Source organism: Lissotriton vulgaris, chromosome 6, assembly GCF_964263255.1.
Source record: "Lissotriton vulgaris chromosome 6, aLisVul1.2, whole genome shotgun sequence".
In the NCBI taxonomy this organism is placed as follows: Eukaryota; Metazoa; Chordata; class Amphibia; order Caudata; family Salamandridae; genus Lissotriton; species Lissotriton vulgaris.
In genome coordinates, this window is record NC_141694.1 from 936220199 (window position 1) to 936244060 (window position 23862).

Here is a 23862-nt window from a genome sequence, read left to right on the forward strand (position 1 = left end):
GGATCCCCTTCACTTGCAGGCAGCTTCATGATGATAGTCCGCCGGACCCGTTTTCACTTATCGATTCCCACTCAGTGATTTTCAGCACCGTTTTTACAACCACAACCCGGTCCTGAAGATTATCCCATCTAAGACGGATCGAAACGTCGTCGACCATTCAGCGCAATAAAGGGCGCAAATCCAAGTGTGGCTCGTCCAAATCACTACTGCAAACCAAAAAACTTTCGCATTGCAATTTATTTGGAGCCACATTGTTCTCTCAATTCACTGTATATATGTAACACTTTTATACCATGCGCAGTTCATGCTGATCACAATTGTCACTTGCGTCGCCACCCTTTATGTCACTTGCACATGCCGAGCACCAAGTCCAATTCGGGTTGTTTTGTTATTCATTTGAGTATAGTGCTGATACAACTGTATATTTTGTTTTCCCCCTCTTCTTTCCTTAATTTTATGATGTCATGAGCACGTTTCATAACCAAATGAGTCTCCTTTTTTCTGTTCACGTAATCCTTTTCGCATACATGTTTAATTGCCTTTTATTAATAATAATAATAGTTGGGATATTGTGTTTTTTACTCCATGTATTTTGGAGCATTCTCAGATGTACCAAGAAAGTAAACCTGGGAGTGAATCAAATTTCTACACGTTTCTGATAGAGGCGCAACAAAAAAAATATCTTTATTTCTCCTCCTTTTTCCTTCTTTCCAAGTGTGCTGCATTCTCCAGCATACTTAGAGGAAAATACCTCTGAGGATTGTTTGTGTGCAGGAAGGTGCTCTTTGATGCACAAAAACAATTCTGCCTACAACAAAGGTACCCTTACACTATGGTGCAAGGGTGCCTGCATTGGTGTTAGCTAGCACACAGTGTGCTAGCGCAGACAGAGAACAAGAATGTGCCATATGTTAGATAATATGGCAGATTCCTGCTCCCTTCGTTTGACATATAGTAGAAAGACTAGACATGGCCCTTGTATATATTTTCCTAGTCTAGTATTCAGATCTAGGGTGAGTTATACCCTTGAAAAATTCCTTCATATACTTTTGTGAGAACCGGATTCTTCGGAGTCTCCTATTGATAACATTTAACTACTGTGGTTTTCATCTGCCACAGAAAAGGCAACCTGGTATGCTTAGTCTATTCCTACAGGAATCAGCTTCATTCGCTGGAGGAAGAGAGCAGTTGTGATTTGAAAGGATGTTAGCATCATCTCTCTACTGAGGGCAGGGATGTGCCCAGGCTGAAAGACAGACGGCAGATTCATGTCTCCTGTGGCCATCAGTAAACGAACTTGAAGCGAAGAAGAAAGGGGGAGGGCAACTTTGTGGGAACAAGCGCAGAAGGGGCAATGTAACAATTTGTCATAATCAATATTAATTTTACATTTTTACCAGCATGCTGTATAGCATTAGGATAGTCAATGTTAGTGTAAATTGTAGATGCACCTTTGTGTTTCAACTGATATTTTAACCAAATTAAAACATATTTGATTTGAGATGATGTGTTAACTTTAGATTGGGCAGAGGTGATGTGATAGTGCTAGACTGAGTAGGGGTCCTGTTAATTAAATAATTCTCTGACTACTTTTATAAGACCCTGCACAGGAAAGAGGAGTTGATGGTTTTGGAGCTTCCAGATGTCATTGCTTGTCACCTGGAGTGATTCCCTGGAGCAAATTGCTGACAACTCAGAGCACATTAATGCAGCAGGAATCCAGCTTCAGCTTTTTGTAAACGCTGCTCATGTGTGCATTTGAGTGTCTTTATGGCTCTGGACAATCTATATCTTTAAAAAAATGCATTGTGAACTGAGTGCTTTTAGGCAATAACTCTTGCATTGGGGCTGCTTTCATAACACATTAGGTACAATCATGCATTTCTTCATTATGGGTCTCTGAAATGCATTGCCTGGAAAGCCTGGCAACTTCAAAGGTTCTCCATTCAAATTAGCAAATACCTCTATTGATTCACCCATCCCTATGCCTCACCAGGCCCTGAGAGCCAGTAGGCTCAGCAAGTCTCCTAATGGTCATTCAGCCAGTCTGAGGAGCCAGCATCATCCTGTAGTACTGAAGAAATGGCTGTGCAGGAGAGTTTGGCTTTTGGTGAAGACCATCTTTTGCATGACATTTCCCCAGATGTTCACCTTCCTTTTGCTTAACCTGTTGTGGCTACTCATATGACTTTGTGCACTTCTCACCTACCAATCATAGGTAGAGTGCATACTCTTCCTTTTAAACAGAAGTAAATTGGCATATACCTAATTGGAACATTTAATTTACTTATACGTTTCTAGTATGGAGTAGTACATGTAGCTGGTGTCTGTAAATTAAATACCACAAGTGGTATGCATCACTCATTGTGCCACATTTACAGTACCACTGTAAAACATGTCTAAAGGTTTGCCATGCATCCTGCATGTGCAATTTTAACCTCCCATTTCACCCTGGCAAAATAAACATTTTGCCAGGCCTAAGCCTCCTCTTTTAAGACTCACACAATACCCCTAGAGTAGGCCCTTAATACCCATGGGGCATGGTTTTCAAAAAGCAGGACATGTATATCTAAAGGTTTGCATATCCTGAGAGTGAAAAACCTTTCAAGTTGTTTTTCACAGTGGTGCGTTGGGTATACAATAGGAAAACAGTGAGTCCCGTTAAAACATTTATAATGTTTGACTTCCTTTTGGGAGTGGCTGAAACCATTAATCAAAGACTAATTTTAAGAGTAATTTGAAGTCCAACTTAATGCTCAAACCGGATTTTATATTACTATTTTAGAAATGACACATTTTAGAAAGTTGTCATTCTGCTTAAGCAAAAGTGCCCTTCTGCCAATGTCTAATGTCACTTCACTGTTAATGGCTCTCCTGTGGTGTTATATGTATTACTCACTGACCGTGGACAAAAGACTTGGGGGTGGCAAGGTGTTTTTCATCCTTGAGATGGATGACCTAGGGGTGGTGTCAATCCCCTTCGAGAGCTTTAAAGTGTACCTACACTGTCACTGCCATATATAGCCCACACATAGGGCTGCCGACCTGTGTCTTCATAATCCACTTGTTTCCAGCCCAGTGGGAGAGGGGAGCTGCTCCAGAACTGGTTTAGAGTGACCACAAGGGAGAGTTTTCTCACTGTCATAACCACACTTCTAGTTGGGCACAGGGCAGTGGTGTAACATAAACCCATGCAGTCCCTGCAGTGTGGGGGCCTGAGCTGCAGGGGGCCCTCGGCATAGTACCCTGGCCTGGGAGCTGCTGATTGAGTCCGGAGAGGGGGGCCTCCCTGTACCATGCAGGGCGCCCCCCTCAAATTTTGTTATGCCACTGGCACAGGGAACTCTGATCAGGGGAAGACGGGTCTGCCATGTTGGATGTAGATAGAGAGAGCACTGTGGGATAGTTTATAGTAATAAAACACAGTGGGTGTTGCAAAGAGGGTAGAGTCACCTTGGGGAACTTTTACCACAATTGGTCAGGTAGTAGCCAGGAGTTTCCCCCACCTACAGGCTACAATGGGACATTCCCAGTACCCTCCATAGGTCATTCCCGGACCAGTGGAAGAACAGAAGAGGACTGTACCTGTTGTATGTGACCGGGGAGTAATCCTGAAGACTGGCCCTGCTCTCTCTTTTTTAACCACAACGTCAAAGAGGTGGACTCCAAGGGTCAAATGGCTAACCTCCTGGTTGAGCTACAGGGACACAACATACGCCAAGAAGCCTCTTTCCTGTATACTCAGATAACCTGATCCCACTGGACCCACCCAGGACCCTGCTGCTGGCCTCTGTATTGTGCCCAAGGTCCTGGACCCTTGGCTGATGTCAAAGTATACTCCCCCTGAAGTTTCCTGAAATCTAGGACTTGTTGTCAACTTTTTGCCCTGAGAACCGACAGAGCCCAGGACCAATCCACTAATCAGATCTGGTGAAAGTGCATTGTGCCAAGAGCCCCTCATGCACCCTCTGTGTATTGGGCTCAGGCACATGGCTCATGTTGCTTTGCCCCTGTGGCACTTTATGGCACATTATGATACCATGGCCGATGTTTCCCCAAGACCCGTAATTCAATTGCACAAAATCCCTGCAGGTGTCCCACAGAACTAGTGAACCAACAGATTATCTGCATCTGCAAGGCCTTGGTTTGGGTTTTAATTGAATCCCTGCAAGCTTCCTCCAGAATTCTGTGAGCCAATAGCAAGTGGTACTCCTGCTGTTACTGGTGCATTGGTGTTGTATTCCATTATGCATGTTCAAGCAAAATCAATGCATTAGTTTTCCTATTATTTGGTTCGGATAATCAAGTTGCACCTGCTCATTCTGTAAGCTCAAAGAGAGTGTACTATCACGTGTTTTCTCCAAGGTTCAAGAACCTTCCAGATTATTAGGTGCCCCACATGCCACATGTGATCTAGCTACATCTGTTGAGCCTTTGAGAGGATATACAAACCACACCCTACCCTAAGTTGTGGCTTGGCTTTACTTCTTGCGAAACAAGTTTAACCCAAACCACTCACCTGAAGAATCCTTCCTGACTTGAGAAGTGCTCCAGTCTCCTTCAAGTCCATCTGAACCTGAGATTCCCGTGGCTCCAGCCCCTTTGGCATCTTTCTTCTCTCTTCCTCCTGCACAGATACACTGGATCCCTCATGACTCCCTTAGTCAAAGCCTCAAGATCTTCTTCCAACTTCAGTCAAGTGGAAGAACTAGGCCAAGTACTTGATATCAGGTTAGTGCACACTAATCCTCCTATAGTAGTAAGCTGTATCAAGTATCAGTGTCTTCAAAGACTATAGACTTAACCTCCTTGCTATAATTTACTCCAGTGCTTCTTGTGTGCTTATAATTTGGACCTTTCCTGCAACCTTGGTGCTGGAACGGTTTTGCGCAAAAAGTCACATCAGTCTTTCATATATGTATTACCCATGTACTGAAATCTGTGTTACGAGTTTACTCATTGGGAGTGTCCCAAACTCAAGTCTGTGATTTGGGTAATTCTGCTCCGATGTTGTGCTGCTGATGAAACTGGTACATGTATGACTCTGCAGCCAATGTAGGCCACTGTATATAGAGGCCTGTTAGTGTACTGATGGTAACTGCCTCCTCTTGTTATTTCCAGTGTATTTGATACATCGCAAAACCAGAGATGATAGTAGTATGCCTATCTAACTTTCAGACACAGAAGGTCTCTGGAGCAACAAATCCTGTTACACAGTATCACACAGCTGCTGAGCAGATTCAGTACCACAAGTCTTTCTTTTCTTATTTTATCCCAACCACCCCCTGCCCCAAAGGACCACACTTTGTTTAAGAAGTGTCCATTCCTTGTACAGGCTAGGCTCTGAGAGGAATAGGAGGTACAGCATTGGCTCCAGTGACACCTCCGCTGTTAGGGCCACATGAGTGCATGACACATTATCACAGGCTAAAGATTCCAGGTGCTCCCGCTACATGCTTCTTAGCTGCACCTAATCCAATCCAGCTGGACCGATTCATGAAGTTGTTCGGCATCTTGGAGCAATATTTGGCTACAGCCCCTAGCCTTGCCCAGCTGGAGGCATCAAAGCTCCAAAAAACAGAATGCATCTGATGGTAGAAATCTTCACTGGGCAAAGGCATGAAAAATATCTAGCCGGTGAGGGAGTCTGAAGGTAAAACTTTTCACCAGGACAAACCTGGTCCCTCTAGCCGACCCACACTTAATCACGGTGTGCCTTAACCTTTGCTCTTGTCTCAGTCAAGTGCAACTAGATGACCGTTGTTATCGGTTAACACTTTTTGGCACTGTATTTACTCTTAAAAATAGTGGATATTTGCCCTTCCGGTGTCATTCTATTTATTAAAAATGTACTTATGCAGGGTAGCACAGCAAGGCACCTTGATGTGCTGCACTGCATGACAGGGAAAGGACAGGAATGCACTGTATTTAAAAGAATTTGGTGCATTCCTGCCTTCGTCCCTGCCAACATTAAAGGCAGTGGACAGTTATAGATGCATTATTTTAACCCAATGTCCATACTTTGTCTTTGTCTCTTGAAACCTCAGAGCTTAGTTTGAGCCTGTGGATTCCAGTGCTCAGCACTGGCTCTTAATTGTCAGCATCTCAATTATGAGACTCTGCCACATGGTGACACTGTTTGTCTAATCTAGATATGAGTTCAATACCAGATGTCTATCAATTAAATACACATACAAAAATTGCTATTACCTGCTGTCCAAGACATTCTTATAGCTCTGGGGGTCTGGAACAGTCAGAATTGTCACACATGTAGGAGTGTGATGTTAGTAGTTGTGTTGGTGCTGTCATTGGCTGTGCTAGTAGGGACAAAGTGTAGTACACTTTTTGAGGGTCCGCAGTAGGGTGGCTCAAGGACACTAAATGTAATCATTCCCTATTGTTAGGTGGCCCTGTAACGTTGTTTGCCCTAAAACCACTTGAACTGTTTTTCTCCCACAGGCTTTGCCGATGCATTCATTCCTGAAATAGGTACTTCAGGCTTCTATGCCACTCTCACCCAGAAAGCAACATGTCTGGCAGCCCTGGAGGGTATATTAGGCACCAAATACACAAAAATATCTATGGGTAATGGGTTATCCTACTAATTATTTCATTTATACCTCTACTTCAGAGGTTCCTACACTGGAATGCTTTTGCAGCAAAAACTCTGATTCTCTGGTTCTTAGATAATTACAGTACTCTAATCAGCAAACACGTAGTACATTAGATTATTTTTAGGCCAATGGATAATGAAAGGGAATCACTGAAACGTACCTTTTGGTAGAGTTGTCTTTTCAGTTTTCTCAGGTCTGTCTTTGTGAATTACTGGAAATTAACAATATAAGTTAGCAAATGTATCAAAGTGAAATAATCAACAATATAAGTAAAAAAATGTATTAAAGTGGAGAGGTCACAGGGAAATGTAAAAAACGAATTGATGGTGCTCCTGGTTAATATTTCTATTATAATATTTAGCCAGTGATATGGGAGGATACACAACACAAATTAATTGTGTGCTCTCTGAAAGACCTGATTCACAACACATTAAAATGTTACATATCCATGCAGAAAAGGTACTAAATCCTGCATCCTTGTTCACTAAGGCAGCAAAAGATCAATTATAAATCCACCATTTCTGCAAATGTCAATGCTTTTGTGATACCTATGCGTGTTCCTTGGTAAATTCTGGGGAGTGATCCACCCAAAAAAAGTTAACATCCACATTGTAACAACTTTATTATCTCGGAACAGGCAAGATGGCGGTTTGACTCGAACCGCGTAGCAGCAGCTCACCTGAGCTCCGATAGCCGTTTGGAAAACACAGGGATCACCCCCTCGAATGCAGGCTGCATAACGGTTAAATGGACTAATTTCCCAAGTACGAGCTAGTTTTCAACCCACTCTAAGCATTATCGCCCGGCTATCTTCAAAAGAGAGTCAAGAACAGAGCCTCGACTCTCAAACAAACAATTCAAAACAATGCCAAGCGACTTCTTTAAAGATTTACCAATTTGTTTGTTCTGCGCCGCAGGAGCGCAGCAGCGATCATTGTTCACCTGCCTTAATCACGCAATCTTGAGGTCCCTCTGTGCCGTTCTGCCTACGAGCTCACTCCGGGCTCAGCGTATCCCCGGCTCGTTGGATTTGGACGTAGTGACACAGCCGCAGGAATTCTCCTCTACCTGCGAGCCAATAGTGGTGGCTCGGACAGATTCAGCGGCTCGCAGGAAGGCACTCCGCTCTCAATTGTCAACCTGAGTTTTCCGATATGCCCTCGAAAACGGCCTCAGCGATTTCCTCGGCTGCAGCTCGAGCGAGACTCGCAAAAGCAGCTCGAACAGTCAGGGAAGAGACGGAACGGATTCAGAAAGACGGAGCCGGACCTGAGAGTGCTTCTACTTCGACAGGGAGGCGCAGGGGAAAAGCGAAGAAACCCCTGTTAACTGAATGCTCACCAAGACACGAGGCTCTCGCTGTTAGAAGGAAATTGACCCCCCAAGCACAGCCCTCTCCTGGTGGCTCAGTAATAGATCTCCTAATGCGGAAGTAAGGCACCCTTAACAGAAATCAGGCTGGCACATTGATCCTGACTGAGCCCTCGACTAATAGTCAGCCTTTACAGTCATCATTGACAGCTGAGTACTGGGACTTTGATAGTGACTAGTGATGTTAATGAGGCCAGTATTGAATTTGGGGATCCTTCTAATCATATTCAAAATTCAGAGCTGAATGAGCATGATACTGCAGGGCTCTGTATGTCTTTCTCAGGTGAAAGTGCAAATATATTGGGAGTTGAACATCAAGATGAGTTTGAGGCTCAAACTGGGGGTCAAGTCAGGATTCAATCTGGTGATATCAATACCCCTTCTTTGGAGCAAACACTGATCAACGCTAGGACGAACTTTGAACTATCTACTGACAGTTTGTCAAATACAGCTTTAGAACCCTCCTTACCCTCCGCTACCTGAGAACCTGAACTACCATCAACTATAGTGCAGGAAATACGCACTATTGCAGACGGGGATAAAGAACCTTCTGAATTCTATTCATTTTCTGATGAAGCGGGGATAGAGCTAGAAGCAGATTGCTCTATAGAACCTGAGACTGAATCGGACCTGGAGCTTTCGTCTGATTTGGAGGAGGGGCAGGGGTCGGAGTATATATGCAGTTTCTCAGAAGACACTAACGAAGATCACTCAAAAACCAATACTGTTCGTACTAAACCAGGTGCAAGCTCTAGACCGTTGCATAGCGGCATTGAGGGGGACTATCCCCCTCCGAAGTTGTCTCTCTCCCCTACACATGAGCCTGAGCACCCTAACCCTAGCGAGTTTTCTTCAGCAGCTGTGGAGACCATTCTGCAAGCTATCGCAGCCCATAGGGAAGAGACTACCCTAGACAGTAAAAAATCTAGAACTGCACTACGAAAGGTTCAAGGGGTAGTCAGAAAGCTCACCAAGTCCTGCACTGCATTTGAAGAGAGAGTGACTGAGATCGAGTCGAGAGTGCTTCTCAATGAGAATGAGGTGATGGTTAATACTGAAAAAATTAAGCTGCAAGACGCGGAATTAATAGATATGAAATTGAAGCTCGAGGACTTTGAGAATCGGCAACGCTGCAGTAACTTACGCATCTTGGGAATTCCGGAAAATATTGAGGGCGAGAACATCCGCACATTTGTAGTGCAAATGCTTAGAGATTCAATGCCTGAACTAAATGACTGGAACTTGGATCTGGAAATACAGCGAGCACATCGAGTTCCTTATAAACTAACTACTAAACCTGGTGTATATCCACGAGCCAACTTAGTATATTTTGGGAATTTTTTGTTGCGGCAGATAGTTGCAGAGAAAGCCAGACCTGATCATAAATTGAAGTTTAAAGACTGTTCCTTTTTTACAAGACCTGACTTCTACCATGCAACTGTTGAGCGGTGATGGCGCTTACACTCACTGATCAAGCCATTTCAGGATAAAGGAGCTCAAGCCTATCTGAATAATCCTGCCAAACTAAAAGTTGTACGTGCAGGGCAGACTTCTTTTTTCACCTCAGAGATTAAAGCCAAAGCTTATTTAGATGAGATGCAGTAATTAGATTTTTGAGTCATAACTCTCAGGGCTGAATCTCTTTTTTGTTGTTATTTTTTCACGTCTTACTAGGCTTGCTCCTTTAGTTGGTGACCCTGTGGTGATTATATATTCATTATAAATGTAAGTTGGTAGCTCAGGTTCTGCTCTGCTTCTTTTCACCCAGACTCTGGTAGAGTCTGAATGCCTTTCGTTGTGGGGAGGGGGCTCTGGGGGAGGGTTGCTCAAGGGTGGTAGGGAAGGGGGGGGTTGGAGAGGGGGGAGCATCTAAATCAAAAAAAGAACCAGGCCAGATAAAAGGATACACAGCTTGTATGAATTATAATAAAATAAACTTCAAACAGAAGGAGATACCAATGCATATTAACTATACTCAAATATGTTCAGGCAATATATGTCGGCAAACATACAGCTTTGATAATGGGTAAGCTAACATTCAAACAATGAATGTAGGGGGGTTATTGACTACTAATAAACGGCAGCTCCTGGCCGAATTAGTGCGTTTAAATCCTGTTGATATTCTATGTCTCCAGGAGACGCATATACCCTGGGAGAAAAGAGCTCTGTATAAATTAAGGGGATATCATTTATTGACAAGCTCAACTCAAACCTCAAATATAAGGGGTGTGGCGATTATGGCAAAAACTCATTTCGGGACACCCATTCGGCAATTGTCAGACCCGCATGGCAGGTGGGCGGTGGTTAAATTGGCCCTAGGAATCACAATTTGTACTATCTACGGCTCTAATCAAGACAAACCAGCTGTTTTTGAATTTTTAGAAACAGAGCTTCCGCCTTGGCAGGGTCCACTCATCATCTGTGGGGATTTCAATATTTCTCTTAAAGTCCAATCTGCCGTAACTCCAGTTCAGCAGAAATACGTAGGTCGTAAACCCAAGGTCTTCAAAGCACTTGCCAGACTGTCTAATAGCTTAGGTTTAGTCGATTTCTGGAACCATTCAAACAAAGATGACCCTGGGTTTACTTATTTCTTGAACCCTCATCAGAAACACGTCAGGATCGATTATTTTTTTATGTCACACGAATTCTTAGCACAATCTTCAATTAGTAAACATCTGAAGATCATCTCGGAACACAATCCTCTTATTTTTTCAACAAAATCACCCGACCCCGCCAGTCAACGTAGGCCCTGGACATTCGACCGTAAATTGCTGGTGAATAGCCAATACATCTCTCACATTAAACACTGGACAACACAATTCTTTGAGGCCAATCGCTTTAGTGCTCCGAGGAATACAGTTTGGGATAGCTTTAAAGCTTCACTTAGAGGCGAAACTATCAGCTTTCAAAATCATGCTAGGAAACAGCAATTTAATGATTATAATTTAAAGATGAAAGCTCTAGTGAAAGCAGAGCAAAAACATATTTTACAAATATCACGAGGCTGTGATGCGAAGCTTGAGATGTGTCAGGTCATTGCTCTAAAAACTGACCTTAATCACAATCTTAGCCAGAGTGCGGCCCAAACCTACAGAGCACATAGAAAGGATGTGTATGAGAGTGGAGAAAAAGTTGGCAGACAGTTAGCACTACGTACACGTCAGAAGACCACTACTAACAATATTACCTCTATTCATGATAATGGTCAGGTTTATACCCAAACCGAGGATATTGCTAAGCAATTTCAACAATACTACCAGAAATTATATACCGAGGATGCTATGTATACCGAAAGTGATTCTGTTAGTTACCTACACAACTTACTTAACTCCCCAGACGAAGAAAAGCATCTTGATGACGTTTCTCGAAGAGATTTAGAAAAAGAAATCACAATAGAAGAAGTGCTTGCTGCTTTATCTGTAATGTCTTCCGGTAAGGCTGCAGGCCCTGATAAAATTCCAATTGATTTATATAAAATATTGACCCACCAGCTAGGGCCGCTTCTCCATGATCTATTTTTAGGTATTCAATATAATGGGATACCTCCCGAATCTTGGAATGAAGCTAATATTGTTGTATTCCCAAAGAAAGGTAAACCCCCGGAACTGGTTACCTCCTACCGTCCAATATCATGAATTAATTCGGACTCCAAATTATACGCTAAGGTGATGGCTGTCAGGCTAAGTAGGGTCGTTGAACATCTGGTCTCCCCGTGGCAACATGGTTTCATCCCAGGGAAAGGGACTACCAACCATGTTAATAGAGTTATTACTTTGTTTGACGCCATGTCTGCTACGGGTGGCCGGATGTCAATGACCCTGCTGGATGCAGAAAAAGCCTTTGACCGCGTTTCTTGGTCTTTTTTATGGGCGGTCATGTCGCGCCTCAATTTCGGCCCCAAATTCATAAAATCAATTAAAACCATGTATTTTTCGCCCAAAGCTAAGATTCAGGTACCAGGGTCTGTTTCCGGTTACATCAATATATCCAGGGGCACTAGACAGGGGTGTCCTTGTTCCCCCCTATTATTTGCACTGTATATTAACCCCTTAATTTTAAAACTCTCAGAGACTCAATTAATCAAGCCTGTTGTCTGCGGTCAATAACAAACAAAAGTACTAGCATACGCAGACGACATAGCCATTGTCACTCCTGATCCTTCTGAGGCTATCATTACTATTGAAAACCTGACTACCGAGTACGGTAAATACTCAGGGTACTCTCTCAACAAGGGGAAAACTTTAATTGTATGCACTAACAACATAGATTGTATGGATCCTAGGGTTGTGAATAAAGCCACATATCTGGGAATTGTGATCAGCCCAGATATTAAAAACATAATTAAAATAAATTTTGATCCTCTCCTAGTTAGAATTAAATATGACCTTGATCGAGTGAATAGCTTATATCTCTCAATAATAGGCAGAGCCAACTTTTTAAAAATGAACGTGCTACCTAGGTTTCTTTATTTGTTCCCGGCCATCCCTCTAGCCATCGATGATAAGACCTTAAAAATATTAAACTCACTTATGTCCAAGTTTATTTGGCAACACAGTAAAATTAGGAGGTCACAACAACTGTTGTCTCTACCTTTGGATAGAGGAGGATTAGCTATCCCCAACACTACCCTGTATCACTGGGCTGCCTTCATACAGATCTTTGCTCCCCTGATCAAACCTAAATGTGCAATTGATAACAGCGTAATTAATTCGATTCCATCTATCTATGAGCTCCTTCTTGGGAGTAATGCTGAAGGCTTGTTCCTTCGATACACAGACTCCTCCTACTACAGAAACCTTCGCCAATACACAACAATAACCAATGCTCTTAAAGTCTGGAAAAAGATTCACAAACATATGCATGTTAGCAAGATTAATAGATATACACCTTTGTGGCACTCGTCTCTCACTTCCAGTATTGGTTTTGATTCCATAGCAAGAAAATGGAAACTCCTGGGTATTCTAACGGTCCATGATTTTTTGTTTAATGGTTTTGAAACTACCTTTCCTGAATTAAAAACGAAATATAATTTACTTATTGGAGATTATCTTAAGTATGCTCAATTGTTTGCTAAACTCAAAGCCAATATATCAATTGTGGACTTGTCAAACATCGAACTATTTGAGCTAATGAGTAGACCCAATATAAGAATCGGCACCCTGTATGATTCCTTTATGTTCAAAATTCAGGACGATCTTGAGAAAACTGAAGCAATGTGGGCAGGGAAGTTTGAGAATCTTGAAGTTGATTTGTATAAATGCATTGAATTATCAAATCGCCTTCTCATGTCTAGCAATCTCAAAGCCCAGCTATACAAAACCTTGTTTAGTTTGTACTACACCCCGGCTAAATTGCACACTTGGGGGAAAAGAGAAAATGATCTCTGTCCCAGATGCGCAGTGGGGCCTGCAGATAGTATCCATAGTTTAGTAGCTGCTGTAAGCTCGATTTAATAAAAAGTATGATATCAGACTATTGGGTGACAATATTTGGCCACAGACTGCCCGAATCTGATTGCCTATACTTAATGGGTTTCAATGGGTCTCTAAAGTTCTCTAGAAGCGAAAAAAGACTTGTTTTTATTGGCACGGTAATACTAAGAATAATTCTATCCGCTTGTTGGAAAGATACTGTTCCCCCTAGCTTCCAAATGTGGCTAGCTCGCCTTTTAGGGGTTTGCAACTATGAGACATCAATTTATGCTACTAGGGGATTGAAGGCTATGAAATTGGGCGAGGCTATTTGGAGTCCTGTACTACGCTGGAGGGATGGTATAAATCCAACCTTAAGTGGTAGTCTGTAATGTTTTTTTTTTTTTTGGATTAATGTCTTCTTCTGTTATGTCAAACTGCTATTGGTTTTCCCTGTTTATCTCTATCTCGTGTGTTTGTGGAAATCACACCAACTGTTTATTTCCTTTGCTATTTTTATAAAATGCTGTGTATCCAATGTACTGTTCTGGTTTACAATAAAAAAAAATTTTTTTAAAAAAAGTAACAACTTTATTTGCATTCACACTCATTTGTACTACCTGAATTTCCAGGTTGATAAAGCAGGTGGAAGAGGTGCGCAAAGTGTGCCTGAGGGAAGTGATGGCTTCACATGGGAAGATGATTTTCAATTGGAGTGAAAAGTAAAGCAAAAATAAAGTTTTGAAATAGCACAGATTTTCAGTCCCTGCATCTTTTTTGATTTTTACAATGTGGCAATACTTTATTTATGGTGTTTGCAAGCGGTGGGCATTGGCAATTTTTTCATCATAAGACTTTCATCCAGGGCAAAATATAAAACAGAATATTCCGTAAAAAATGAAGTGAAAGACCTTGTGCACCCAGCACAAGAAAAATCAGAGTAAAAATATATATATGCAAAAGTCAGATATAGAGACAAGAAGAGTAGGGTAGTGGAAGGAAGATCAGTGAATCAAGATTTTGTATTCAATATCTGAATTTTTTGTTACACCGGGAGGGGGAGCACCTAACAAAAATGTCGTCCCCCGTCATTTACCTATTTACTAATTGTACACTGGCTGTGGTGATTACTCCACACAAATTTGCACAAGCTTCTCTGGAACACCAAAGTATTTGAAATTTAGGGGTATATTCACAAGCCCCTATCGCACCATAAAGTCACTTTCAGTGACCTTGTGATGGTGATAGAGGCTTCGCCCTATTTACAAGGCAGCGATAAGCCACTTAACGTGGCTTAATACTGCCTAGTAAATAAGGGACCCTTTCAAACTGTACTCAGCGTGAAAGGGGAGGGCAATGGGCGTTGTAGTGGGTGTTCCATTGCAACATCCATTGATTTTGATGCTTCCCCTTATTTACAAAGGTGGCGTAAATAGGAAACAGCACCAAATTTAAGAGCAAGAAAAACCTGGTCTTACCCTGGTGCAACTACGAGAAGTGCTTTATTTCTGCTCGTTTTTTGCTGTTGCCATGTGTGCTGCCTGGTGCAGCACACATAGAAACAGCAAATTGCCATTAATTGTGAATGTACAGGAAGGAATAGGCAAATCCCAACTAGTCATGTGACTAGGGGAGACAGGCTTCAGCTATCAAATGGCTAAGGTAAGAAATGCTAATGTTCTGGAATCTGTCCATCAATTGTGTGTCTTTTGCTTTCTCACCCTAGGTGCGCCAGGTATGCCCAGATGTGGGTCCTGGGCTCACTCTACCACTGGAATTAAGCTATCCTGGCTGAAGAGGGGTGAAAGCCCGAAACCGGTCCTAGGATACTTGTTTCCGGTCCAGGGAGGACCTGGTTTGGCAGTTCAGGCTGGACTGTTCCCATGAGGCACAGGGTCAAGACTGATTTGCATATGGCAAGGTCTAAACTGTGGTGGCATGGTGAGCAAAAGAATGATGGATTTAACCCAGATCTCTTGACTGGGGGTGAATGTTTTGATTTGTTCTGCATTCCGTCCATCAATTGTGTGTCTTTTGACGTTCTAGAAGTGGCATTTTTAGAATTGTAATTTGGAATCCAACTTCACCAACCTTGTAGGGATCATCTCTTCCCATTTGGAAATTACACTTATATAATTTACTAAGGCCACTCCAATGTCATCCAATGGGAGCGATAAGCCTTGCAGTAGTGAAAAACAAATGTAAAAGTTTTTCACTACAAGTACAAATAAACACATAACAATAAAAAATAGTGACATTTTGAAACTTTCATGTGTGCTGCATTAAGCAGCACACATGGAAGTTTCAAAACGCTATGAATGATTGTTTATGTGCAGGAAGAAACAATAAAAAATGACTTTTTAAAACTTCTATGTGTGCTGCATTAAGAAGGGTTTGCATTCTTATCAATATGGTGCATACATGGGTTTTCAGAATTAAGAAAAGTGGCGTTAGCATTGTTTGTTTAATGCCACACTTCTCCATTCTGTTGTAAATATGCTCCTTAGTATTTCCAATTACAAATGTTGTGTGAAGACATTTGGATTATACTTTCTAGTTAATTTTGTCAATATTGACATTTTGATGTTTTTCACCAACTTTGAGGAGAGTTTCTGCCAAATTGGTTCTTGTGTATGGAAGAATATATGTATGTATGTATAGAACTTGGCCTTTTTGGCTAAAGTTCCCTAAACGTTTTGCTTTCCCCCTAGACCGTTTTCCTGACAGAGAGATGCCAATTTAGATGCTTGGGGTACTTTGCCACTGCTGATCAGTGTCAAAGTACAAGTGTTCCCTATGTAAAATGTAATGGTGATTGGTTGGCCAGGATTGGTATGTTTGCTTTACCAGTAAAGTACCTAGTGATGTGCACTGTGTGTGCGAGGGCTAGTAATGCAAAGGCGCGATGAGAAGGGAACTCAGGTGTGCAGTATAGGGTATGCACGCAGAGTGCTAAGTTAGCATGTTGTCCTGACAAGTACAACCACTTGTCTGGCCTGACTTTCCCTTTTATATACACATTGGGCACCACTGTGGTTGCTCCCGGGTAATCCCTGGGCAGGGTGCATTGTAGGTAAAAGGCAGGATATATACTAAGGTGTGTGTTATGTCCTGACAGTGAAAAACACCTCATTTCGTTTTTCACAGCTAAAAGACTATCCTGCCCATAAGACAGAATGGGGGAGGCTGGGTGTTGTGTTTGTTAGCCTAGTTTCCTGTAAGTTTATAATGGAGAGATGAAGTTTAGTATGTATGAACTCAAAGTGTTATAACACATCTTTCTGTGAAGGTAGTTTTGTCACTGTGTGTTCAGAAACCACTCTTTTAGAAAGTGGCTGAGTTTGTGCTCCAGGCATTTCTGTGTGTCTCTACTGAAATGTGGATTGTCTGTCTGGATCTGAAAGGTGAGAGGAGCTGGGGGAGGTCTTGACCCAGAGAGGGGTTGAGATGGCACTGGGCTTCCCTGCATCTGCAGAGTAGGGGGAGGAGAAGCCAGAGAGGTGAAAAGGCCTGGGCTGTTGCTATAAACCAATTGATCCATCTCCTGCTGAGTGATTAAGGATCCAGACCCCTAGTATCAAAGGGAGAGAGGTGACACTGGGAGGGAGACACGCAGAACTGATTTAGGGAGCCTGAGCACAATGAACTTCAAAGACAGTAAGGGGTATAACTATGAGAGCTGAAACCCCTGAATGTTTGAATGAAACAGAAATGGATTGAGACTGAAAAGGCTTAGACCCATTCTGTGGTCAAGAGGAACCTCTGAAGGAGCAACTGAAGAAACTGCTGTGGAAAGACCAATCCTTGCTTTGTGAGCTGGGGCTGGTCTTCAGTTTGCTGTTCTAACCAAGGGAGAGGCTGTTGGGGCTGTGCTTGGAGACGCTGGGTCCCCCTGCTTGAAGAAGACTGTGCTGTGTGCTGTGTCTTGTAACCCCAAGGGCCCGAGGTGAGCTGGCTCCCTGTTTGGAAATACAGGATGATAAAATTTCCGGAGAAGTCCCAAGCAACGTGGTGTGCATGTGCTTTTGCAGCTTGAGACCCTCAGAAGTTGTGTCTTGTAAACGTGGACACGCAGGAGTAAGCTGAGTCTCAGACACACAGGGTGCGTGTCGTGGTGCAGGCCAATGCTTTGGTGAGGAGCGTAGGGTCATTGTGTGCACGGGGAGACAAAGTGAAACTTGGACGTGCATGGTGTGTGTTGTGGTGCAGGGCAGGGCATTTGGTGAGGAGCGCCTGGATGTTGAGTGCACAACAATAAGAAGTGAGTCTCTGACGCGCAGAGTGTGTGTTGTGGTGCAGCCAGGGCATTGGTGAAGAGCGCCTGGACACTGTGCGAACTGGGAGAAGAGGAGAGACTCAAACGTGCAGGGTGCATGTGGACGTGCAAACAGAGGCACTAGTGAAGATTGCTGGGTCATCATGAGCACCAGAGAAGAGGCGAGTCTCGGATGCGCAGTGTGCATGTCAAGGTGCACCCTAAGGCGCTGGTGAGGTGTGCCTGGGTAAGGTATTCACCGAATTTGAAGTAAAGTCTTCACAGCGCTGAGGGTGGGTCTCGGTGTTCACTAGGACTGCCGGAAGGAGGGCCAAGTCATTGGGCCCTCGGAGTAAAACAACAGCGGCCCGGACCGGCAGCCCTGGAGGAGCGGAGCTGCCAGCCCGAGCTCACCGCACCCCGTGACGGAGTTCTGGATAAAAGGCCCAAGTTGCTGACGTCAGAGATGAGAGTGGGGTCGCGCCCCCTCAGGTAACATGGATCACCACCTGGGGTGGGGTGTGGGCCCAGAGGGACACTCTCTCTGCCTCTTGCTTCTGTCAGCTGTGCGAGCCTGTTGCTTTGGCTCGGATCCCAGCCCATACTGACCCAAGAAGGTGCAGTACTGGGGCCGGAGTGAGAAGCAGTACTTTTGTGTCATCATTAATTCATGTTGGGGGCACTGTTAACGGGGCATCGAAACTGTCATAATACACTTTGCATTATTTCTGCTGACGAACTATTGAACTGTCATTTGACTCCTGACCTCGGTTGTGCCTAACGAAGTACATGCTTGGCGCACTACACAGTGTGTTATTTTTCCCTTGCAGATTACCTGATTGTAACGTGGCGCATTGCATTATTTCTTCATTGCACAGTATCTGATAATAACGTGGCACAGTGCATTATTTCTTCCAATCTACTAAGGAGGTGAGCATGGCTATCTCAGACGGTGTCCTTATTTAGCGTGACGTTGAAGCGAGGGGTCGGGGAATCCCGCCCCCAGCATTTGATGGTGGCGGTAAGCGATAAGGACTACCACTTCCAACAGTATGTATTTGGAATGGTGGTGTTACTTGATGGAGTGCGTCTTCAAACGCAACCTGAATTGTCGAAGTAACGGTTCATGCCAAATGTATATAAATATGTGCTCTAGATTGTTGCTGGATTGCAGGGCAAGGCTTTTCCTCTAACCATTTTTTTTCTTGGACTGAAGCCAAAATGTGTCAAACTATGGCTGCTGGAGATCATGAAATTGTCAACCATATACGGTTTAATCAAATAAAGAAGATGCTTGTAGATGATGCAACAGATCTTAAAGTGGGGTGCAGACAAAGGGAGCTTGTGAAGATACTGAAACCTGGGCATGACCCAGTGTTATTTTCTCAGCCCCTTGATGAATCATGTGTTTGTGAGCAGAGTGTGTAGTTTTAAAGGACATCGCTGTGGTAGAATATCCGTACTATAAGCCAGGCTGTAAGAAGCATGTCTTGACTTTGTGAAGAAGTGAAGTTGGTGCCATGTTACGTGGGTCCTGTCACTGACGCTGCTCTCAGACTGGTATTCCAAATGTCTAGAACTGTCTTTGAGTTGTGGTGGAAAGCTGTTGAGGTTCATTTCCATGTACCATGCATGTACTCTAGGTTTTATTTTGTAGCAGGTGATCAGGATGAACACTATTCAGGGGAGTCACTTTCAAATAGGTATTTCACTGCCATACCTGAACAATGAGGTAGTAACACTTGATAGAATTAATTATCCTACCAGATTAGATCTTAAAGAAGTTCTATATGTTGTCTGTGCACTTGAGGAGCTTGATATTTGGGGAGATTGCTTATTAACAGTGGCAGCATCTATAATAAGTGTGAGGGATTGAAGAAAGATACAGCAGATTATGAAAGCTGGGCCACAGCCATAGGCCTAGGAGGTGATGCAACCAGGAGAGAAGAAAAGGTGAGTTGAAACAGGCAATACAAGAACAAAAAGAGATGAGATTTGTAAGGTGGTATTTGAAAGATGGCTGGCTGAAGGAAACTGGTAGCATGGATAGGCATGCTGTTGTGAAGGATGAAATAATTGATGGTGTGCGGGGCATCAGGTGTGGTGACAAATTAATTGTGGCAACGCCCTGCAATATGGCCTTCAAGACTCTACAATGTCATTTGTTAAAGGCATCCTACTCTGTGTATGCACACCTTTGGAAAAATATTAAAATGTGCCCATATTACCTCCACCCTAATGGAAATCTATTGACTCTCCTTGGTGGCCCATACAAAACTAGGCTGCGGTGAAATTTTCATTACGCTAGGCTGTGGGGAAATTGCTGTGTGCAATTTCAGTAATTTTGTGTTATGCTTCTTATGTAGAATTCCCAATATTATGCTACTGTTTGCGTAATTATGCATCGTTCATGCTAAAATTTCAGAGCATGTGAACAACATGAATGACCAGAATGCATGTGGCTCCTGTTTGCAACTAATGTGTTTTTGTTCCATTTTTTTAACATGAATTTCGCCTTTGTGTCTAAAGTGGATGCAAGGAGTCATTTCATACTAAAATGCATTTCTAAATGGCATTTATAATTATGCCTAATTTTGGGTAATTCTTCCGAAATTCCATGTCATTATGCAAAGGAAAAGCAAGTGAATTTCATACACCTGTATTCAAAACCAGCTGCATCATCTACAAAGTCATCACAACTGCCATCTCTGCCTGTACAGCTGGTTGTTCTCTAAAGAAGAAGGAGATCCATGCATCCAGCATCTAGAAAAACTTCTCAGTATCCACCAGGACTACTCCAACAATGCTCCAATTCAGGAAAGGCATGAATGAGTATCCTCTACAAAGAACTCTACATCTCGAGTCAGTAACTATCCTCTTCCTCTCTCAGAACCCCATTGCCTTTCCAAATACCTATTGACTCAATCTTTGATTTGACCCTGTACAGGGTTCAACTTTGTTTGAGTTGGTTTGCTCTATGCAAACACAACATGCAAATATACGTTCCAATAAAGGGAAAACTTGTTGGTGCTGGCTTATCAAATATATTGCGAATTACTTATGCTTAAGGAGTTGCCATGGTTGCTGATTTGTACAATGAGCTGGGGTTATTGCAAAGGATTAGTGGCATGTGAGTTAAGTGTCGAGGTCCACAAATTGATTTGCTATACATTTGTTGGATTATCATTCAAAGTGGTTAGAAGCAGAATTTTTTGGCGAAGCAACAAGAAACTGTGGTTGAAAATATGGAACAAATATCCTGAAACAAGTAGTATCTGACAAAGTGACCCAGCACAATTCAAAGGAAATGTGCCAGTATCTGGAGGAAAGGAACATTATGCATAGGTAAGTGCTATTTCTCACTGTTGGGCCACTGATAAGATTAGAGGATGCAGAACTTCATTAAAGTGAGGAATCCCAGATTTGTACCCAATATGTATTCCTTTGACATAAAGCGGTGTAGAAAGTAGGGAACAGTGCTGTAACATCTCTGTTCTGACTGGCAGCCACTGAAAATATTGTGTTATTATCATTTTATTTTTCCTTTCTTGCACTGCAGAAAATCTGTGGGGTAACCTTCCTCTGCCTTAGCAGAGAAACCTCAGCTGCTTGGACTGTGAGCACCTGGCCCACGTCTGGGCACTTATGTCACACCAGTGGCACAGACATCTAAAACCAATAGTATGCAACAATAGATTAAACACAGATCTTTGTGACTGGGGATGAATGTTTACATTGTTCAGCATTCCATCCATCATTGTTCCTTTTACTGTTGGTGCAGGGCCAAAGTTGATTAGCACGTAATGCACCGATGGGATAAACACAAGGAGATGATGGACAGAGTGCGGAAACTTTTCAGACACTCACCCCAGTCACAAATCTGGGTTGGGTCTAGAGAAGATCTAGCTTGGCAGTTCTGGCTGGACATGTCTCATGAGAGACAGGGTTAAGAGTGATTTGCAAATGACTGGCCCTGAACCAGGGTGGCGAAGTGAGCTAAAGAACGATGATGGATTCAACCCAGATCTGTGATTGGGGGTGAATTTCTGAAAAGTTTCAGCGCTCTGTCCATCATTACCTTGTGCTTGCTTTGATAAATTCAAAGATACAGAACAATGCCCACGGTAATTGCCAGCATTTCCACTCATCATTACTTTGCTGACCATTAGTAGCTTCACATACGTCAAAATCAAACATATACTGCACAATTTACTGCAACTTTTGAGCTTGTACTGGAATACAGGAAATACATTTTGCGAATAATTTAGTGCATGAGCATATTAAATTGTCATATAATGCTGGAGACCCTGCATACACCACTTTGCTAAAGATCTCCCTGTATAGCTTTGCAAATAAAACACATGAAATTGCTGTTCAGCGACTTAGCTCCTGTGTTTATACAAACAACTTACTTGCTATTATTGATCTTATGTTAGTTTGAATATGTGATTGAAGATCAAGGGTCCATTATTATCATCGAGAAGCAAGCCCCACTGTAAATGTTACTAATCAAATGTAGTAGCCCAGTTTCTTGTTGTGTTTTGTAAAATTCAGACATTAAGCCATTGAAAATGGTGTGCAGGGTTTTTGTAATACACAATTTTGAGTGACAAATTACTTTGAATACTAATGATTTTTATGAAATATTCTAGTCGTCATCCAACTTATAAGGATTTAAATTTGGCCTTTAGAAGTATGTTTACTAATGTGATTTAGCTGTGCCAACTTTTTACGAATACACAATTTTTATTAATATGGATGCTGTTCTGATGTTCTGTTCATTTTGCTCCTCCTCATCATTCCTCACAATCAATGTACCCTGGCTGGTCTTCTCTCCCCACAGTCTTCACAGATCACATGCTACTGTGAAATAATAAATTTTCCTTCGAGTCGATTTAATGTGAAGAAAACTTTCTTTGCGCATTAAACATTGCAACCCCAAGGACATTTCCACCTCCGTTCTCACGAGGGCCTGGTAGAATACACTGGTGTATGGGTTATTGTTTGAAAAACTTTTTATATTATGTTGTGCATTTCCGGACAGAAACAGAGCAACAGCTGCTGGAGCTTTTCTTAAAAGTTGTGTTATGAGCACTGTTGTGACACTTTAACTTCTGATTTGTCCACTGTGTGATATCACTAGCCATACCATGCTCATTTAGCTATTTTTGGCTTATTACCTATTCATAAGATGTGGAAAAAAACTTGATTCTGGAGGTGAGCCAGAGATTTTTCTGAACAGCTATTAGCTATAAATACAGTCAGTTGCTCTTATGAGTTTTGTTGTTCATTGGTACCTGGAATAAGGACCTGATTTAGATCCTGGCAGACAGGTTACTCCATCCCAACAGTGATACATATTTTGTCAAACAGGATGCCTGTTGTGATGAGGTAACCTGTCCGTCAAGATCTAAATCAGGCCCTAAGTCTGATTTCCTGTCTATGTACTCTGTATTTGAGCCTTTGTTGCATATATTTTGCATTTCACTGTACTGCTTCATTGAGGTATTGTAATAAAACCTTTTTCCCTCTTATCTATAACTCTGTTATTGAATGTCCCCAGTTGTTTAATTACTCTGCTAAACTAATACTGCCTGTCATGAAGGAGGGTGTTCATAATCGCAAGATCAAGGGTCTCAAAGTGGGACCACCAGAGGTGTGATAAGTGCGCACTTATTGCGTCCCGAGCGTCGGCTGAGTTTTAACCGTGGAACCGGATTCTTAAACCCTTCCCTGCACAGCGAATTTTGCCGCGGCACGGGGGGGTTAGGGGGTGGGCGTGGCGCTTCGGTGCTCATGATGGCTTCATGCCTTCATGCCTCACGGGTGGCGTGTGCTCATGATGGTGTGGTGCCATCAGCACCCCGCCCACTCATTAATTCTTCCTCACAGGCCGCGTGGGAGAAGCGGCTGCTGCACGACGGCTCCACGCTGTCATGAGCACACGCCTACAGTGACTCATGACGGCATGAAGCCGTCATGAGAACCAAAGGGGTTAGTTAAATACATCCACAGCGGCTTATTAAGTATCAATGGCCCTAATTATAAGGTACTCTTCACTCGTACCTTCGACTTAATCATTAGAACTAAACCAGGAACTTGTCCTGGTGTAACAGGATCAACTTACCAGTTACAGATTCAATAGTAGCGGCTAGCCTCACTGGCTCCACCTACGATATACAGCTCCTCAAAATCGGTATCGGCCTTT

The 23862-nt window shown here is 42.8% G+C and overlaps 1 protein-coding gene across 50 annotated transcripts in view; it reads right to left on the minus strand.

The window, feature by feature from the left end:
• LOC147708230 (uncharacterized) overlaps nt 1-23862 on the minus strand; it is a 2035583-nt gene that overhangs the window by 1684934 nt on the left and 326787 nt on the right. For all 50 annotated transcript variants that reach the window (XM_086926979.1, XM_086926974.1, XM_086926953.1 and 47 more), the window contains one exon: nt 6775-6825. In XM_086926979.1, coding sequence (XP_086783105.1) covers nt 6775-6825 — 51 coding nt within the window. The remainder of the gene's footprint in view (nt 1-6774; nt 6826-23862) is intronic.